General features: G+C 49.9%; 1 protein-coding gene across 1 annotated transcript; it reads right to left on the bottom strand.

Annotated features, from left to right (window-relative positions):
• Positions 1 to 1628: 1628 nt before the first annotated feature.
• On the bottom strand, positions 1629 to 5238 carry LOC124707475 (serine/threonine-protein phosphatase alpha-2 isoform-like; the record flags this gene model as incomplete). Its single annotated transcript, XM_047239131.1, has 2 exons — positions 4337 to 5238; positions 1629 to 1686 (listed from the first exon to the last, which is right to left on the bottom strand). Coding segments are annotated over exons 1-2 (951 nt in total), but the record flags the coding sequence as incomplete, so codon positions are not given.
• Between the last annotated feature and the right edge of the window lie 279 nt (positions 5239 to 5517).

Genomic DNA, 5517 nt, shown 5'->3' with positions numbered 1-5517 from the left:
GAAACTCTCCCGGTACTGATTTCTACTTGTTGTTTATGCTATTGAGTGAAACCATTGAACCAAGGTCTATGTTCAGATTGTTATTCATCATCATATCACCTCTGATCATGTTCCATATGATGTCTCGTGAGTAGTTCGTTTAGTTCTTGAGGACATGGGTGAAGTCTAAATGTTAGTAGTGAACTATGGTTGAGTAATATTCAATGTTATGATATTTAAGTTGTGGTGTTATTCTTCTAGTGGTGTCGTGTGAACGTCGACTACACGACACTTCACCATTTATGGGCCTAGGGAATGCATCTTGTACTCGTTTGCCAATTGCGGGGTTGCCGGAGTGACAGAAACCTAAACCCCCGTTGGTATATCGATGCAGGAGGGATCGCAGGATCTCAGAGTTTAAGGCTATGGTTAGATTTATCTTAATTACTTTCTTGTAGTAATCACAAGTATGTATTAGTCCTAGGAAGGGCGGTACATTAGCACAGGTTCACCCACACAACACTTATCAAAACAATGAAGATTAATCAGCTGTATGTAGCGAAAGCACTAGACTAAAATCCCGTGTGTCCTCGAGAACGTTTGGTCATTATAAGTAAACAAACCGGCTTGTCCTTTGTGATAAAAAGGATTGGGCCACTCGCTGCAATTATTTCTCTCGCATTTTACTTACTCGTACTTTATTCATCTGTTACATCAAAACCCCCTGAATACTTGTTTGTGAGCATTTACAGTGAATCCTTCATCAAAACTGCCTGTCAACACCTTCTGCTCCTCGTTGGGATCGACATTCTTACTTATCGAAGATACTACGATATGGTTTCAAACCCATTACTCCGCTTGACTTGTTGCCTTTGCCCATACATGAGAGAGTTAATATGGAGGCATCCCAGAGGGCAGATTTTGTGCGTAATATCCATGTGAAGACTAAAGAGTTGATCGAGAAGAAAGGCAAGAGCAATGCTGCAAGGATGAACAAGAAGCGCAAAGAGATGTTGTTCAAGCCTGGTGATATGGTCTGGGTACATTTTCGCAAGGATAGGTTCCCGAAGCTGCGGAAGTCTAAGTTGAAGCCTCGTGGTGCTGCTCCTTACAAAGTGCTTGCCAAGATTAATGATAATGCATACTCGATAGATCTTCCAAGCTTGATGAGTTTGGTGTCAGTAATTCTTTCAATGTTGCTGATTTGACACCGTATGACGGAGAAGACCTTGGAGCGTCGAGGTCGACGCCTTTTGAAGGGGGGGGGGGAGATGATGAGGACATCCCTACCACACCACTACCTCCGTCATTGATAAATGAAGATGAACCTGCTGTGAAGCTCAAGTCCAATGAATTTCGGATTGGACCAATTACAAGGGCTCGTGCGAAGCTACTTAAACAACAGGTGAACTTGTTTCTAAACGGTACTTTGATTGATGAGAACTTTATACTGCCTAAGTCCTGTTACTTGTGTATCATCAGGTATCAAGAGGAGACGAGCATCGCACGAGGAGTAGAGGAACAGCTGGACATGAAGACGGACGTCAAGATGGACGTGAAGCTGGACATGGAGCTGGACATGAAGATATCTCATGGTCGCGCGAGGGAGGAGCGGGAGGCATGCGCGAAAGGAGAAGACGACGTCCAGGCCGGTCCAGCACCAGGTTAGACCGGCCTCCAGACCGGCCAGCCCGGTCCCTCGCCCGGTCGACCGGCCGCCAACCGGATGGGATTTAGCGTACCGGCCAAAAACCGGAAAGTAGCGAAGTTTCCGGTTGCCGACCGGTTGACCGTACGCCAGACCGGCCGACCCGGTCCCTGGCCCGGTTGACCGGATTCCAGACCGGATTTGTCCGAGTCTGTCTCGACCAGATCTATTCTGGGTCGGTTATTCTTGTATCTTTTGACCGTAAGTCGTCCCGACGCCTATATAAGTGCCCAGGACGCCCCTAGCTGCTTTAGACCACGTTTAAGATAAACCCTAGTTCTTAGTTGTTTGCTCTAGCAAAACTATTGAATCCCTACACCATATTGCTTGATATTGTGTAGATCCTGAAAAAGTCTTGTGTGATCTGTTGTTCCATTGTGAATTAGACGGTTGCAACTTACCACTTCGTGGTCAGCGGCTACGTGCGCAAGTGTGTGGAGTTGCGAATATCTTGCAGGGTTGAGAGCTGTTGCATTGGTGACAGGGACCAATCGAGAGATCTCGTTGCGTCATACAAGTTATCCTTCACTTCATCGTCATGTTTCTCCGCTGCCATCACCCCATGATCATCATCACCACCGCTGCTTACTGAGAAGATCGGGCTACCCCATATCAGATCTGTTGTTCGCCTGCTTGACGCGGAGGCTGCCTCTTGTCTTCTATTTAATGCAGCTGTCTGTTTTTCTAACTCTCTGCTAACACGAGCGAGTCTATATTGATAAACTTGCAATTCTTCCGCTGTAGCAGTTGTGGTCATTGGTTCTGTACCATCCATGGCTCTTGCGGCTCTATCCCATGCTTCTTGCGGGAGTTGAACCCTTAGACGTGGTGTAGGCCCGACATATTTAGTGCCTAAACCTCGCCTAAGGTCAGCGGGATCAACATATGGTTTTCCCACATTGTCGAAAGCCTCTGATGTCTCTGGCTCTATTCGGTTTGTTTCTTCAATTGCGTAGATCTGATGATATTTTGAATTTTGACTTTGTCAGGATTGGTGACACCATCATATAGATTGGCGAAGACCTTTCCAAGAGCAACAGATCTGTCGATGAAGTTGAAGCTGTCGACGCTGTCTGAGCCGCTGCTTATATCAGAGTCCGCAGGCGACTCGAAGGACATGTCGCTGAAGACCTTGGCGAGCTTTTCGCTTGCCATGGAGCTGATGAAGCGTGGCGACGAAATCTCCTCTTCGCCTGATGAAAGATCGAAGTCGACCGCTGACGATCCCGACGAAATCGGAATTTCGATACGATACGACCCTTCTTTCTTGACGCAGAATCGGAATTTTCCAACCGTCATCTCCATGGGCTCCTCCAGATACTCATATGCATCCAAACGGGAGGGCGGGTGAGGAATAAAATCGACTAGACCAGTTTCGATCTGTTTACCTCGATCCATCGCATTGCTTGCTACCGACGAAGTCGACGATCTTGAACGTACCATCGAGATCAGCTCCTTGTCGCCTCTAGATTCCACAGACGGCGCCAATTGACAAGTTAATACCTTGCCAATGCCTACGTATTGTAGACTAGGGTTTCGTTGGATGTAGAGGGCAAGTAGATCTCGAAGGTTTCAGCCGAAAAGTACTCGACGATTATGAAACTAGGATTGTGTTGACAGTAGATTCGATCCTCTTTTTGTCCCTCGACTCCCCCTTATATAGGAGGTGGAGCCGAGGGTTTCGTACCCGTCCCGCAAGATTACAAGTTATATTTCCTAATACAACTCTAGATTTCCTTAATAACATCTTGGGCTTCCGAATCTTCTTATTCTTCGGTCATGGGCTTTCAGTAAACCCTGGGTACCATCTTCAGCAGGCCCATTGGGGATGTCTATGTCAATGAAGGAGGCTTGCTTTTTAAAGCGCTCACTCAGCCCGGCGAGGAAGATGTTGATGAGCTGTCGATCTTTTGAAGATCGACAGCTCACGTAGCTCGTTGACGATCAACTTGAGCCGTTCACATAAGATGCCGACTTGAGAATCACCCTACACGGTGTTGCGAAGCTCGGTGTGGAGGCTATTTATTAGAGCGTCGATGTTGTCTTGGAAGAGCTCACGAAGGGACGTCCATAATGCAGTGGTGGTGGTGGCATCACGGAATACGAGGTTGAAGATCCACTAGATGATGGTGAGGCCATCCTTTGCCCAGCACGGATCAGTGGGGGCGGATTCGAAGGCAACATGGTCGAGAAGATTGGCGCGACCAATATGTACTTGAAAGAGGTGGCGTCAATGATAGTAGTTGTGGGAGGGGAGAACTAGACTGATGGGAATACGAGGGCTAACATCGGTGATTGTATCAGTGTAGAAGAAAGAAGCCGCCATTAGAGGATAGGTGGAGTTGGCTGAAATTAGAGAGCAGGAGGTATGTGTGGCAGCGACGGTCTTTTTAGCGAGGTAGTTAGAAGGGGAGAGGGGCGGCAGCGTGGGTGGCGCAGCCATGACCTAGGATCTAGTATCTCATACCACGTGTTCATGTAGAATTGAAATAAACACATAATTCATTGATTGATTGACGGATTACAAAGTACATACATAGGGGGCCGGCTGTCTAGATCTAGCCGAAACTTGCAAAGCAAATCGACTACAATACAATCTAACAAGAATCATGCAGGTTATCGGCAAGAACTTGAAGCGGAGTAGGCTGGAGGATGTGGAAGGAGCAGGTGAGATTTTTGTCCACTTTCATGACCGCGCCGGCGTTGTCGCACTGGCCGGCGTAGTTGGGCGCGGAGAAGACGGTGACGAGCTTCCGGTCCGCGAACCACTCGTAGCCGCCCTGCTTCACCTCGTGCGCCCTGCACACCATGGCCAGCCCGTTCTTCTCCACGAACTCGGCCACCAAGTCGGACCCGAACGTGACGGACCTGCCCCTGGAGTTCTCGCCCCACCCCCACTCGTCGGCGGCGTCCGGGTCCGACCACAGCAGGTCGCACACGAGGCCCTCGGCGGGGACCGGCAGAGGGCGTTTTACTCGGCGTATCTGGTCCATGCTCTCCAGCTCCGGCGACAGGCCGCCGTGCACGCAGAAGATCTTCTTGCCGATCTTGTTTCCGACGAGCGCCGCCAGTGGTAGGCAGTCGAAGCAGCCGTTGATGGTTTTCCAGAGTTTGTCCTTCTCCAGGCCTCGTCTCTCGCACTCGGCCAGGAAGCCGTAGGAGCTGTTGACGGAGGAGCACTCGTGGTTTCCCCGGATGAGGAAGAAGGCGTCGGGGTACTTGACCTTGTAGGCGAGGAGGAGGCAGATGGTCTCGATGCTGCGGCTGCCGCGGTCGACGTAGTCGCCGAGGAAAAGATAGCGGTTGGCGACGGACGGGAAGCCGGTGACGCGGAATATGCGGAGCAGGTCGGAGTACTGCCCGTGGATGTCACCGGAGATGTTGATGGGGGCGTCGACCTTCAGAAGCGTGGGCTGGGAGAGGAGGACCTTCGTGGCGGCGGCGCAGAGAAGCTTGATCTCCGCGTTGGAGAGCGGCGGAGACTCTTCCGGCGAGCTGTGCTCCGCCTCGAGGAGGCGCTGGATGATGTCGTCGATGTCCATCAGGGAATGTGAGATCTATGGATGCTAGGGTTTGGGGACTCTCGTTGATGGACGATGGAAAGGACGCGCCCCTATCCGTGTATATATGACTTGGATGCGCCGCTGGCCCTGTTGAAAATAATCAAAACTTCCCCGATCCGAATTGAGACCGACTTGTTATTTCCATGTTTAAGTTTACGAGTAGGTGTCTGTTTCCTCTCCGTGTGGGTGCTTAGCAGAGTTCGAGTCGTAGTCAAATACGTACAAGCTGGGTCTGCAACACAAGGAAAAAAGAAGGGATTTCTATTT

This window comes from Lolium rigidum, chromosome 4 (genome assembly GCF_022539505.1).
Source record: "Lolium rigidum isolate FL_2022 chromosome 4, APGP_CSIRO_Lrig_0.1, whole genome shotgun sequence".
Classification (NCBI taxonomy): Eukaryota; Viridiplantae; Streptophyta; class Magnoliopsida; order Poales; family Poaceae; genus Lolium; species Lolium rigidum.
This window is presented reverse-complemented; position numbering and strand designations above follow the sequence as displayed.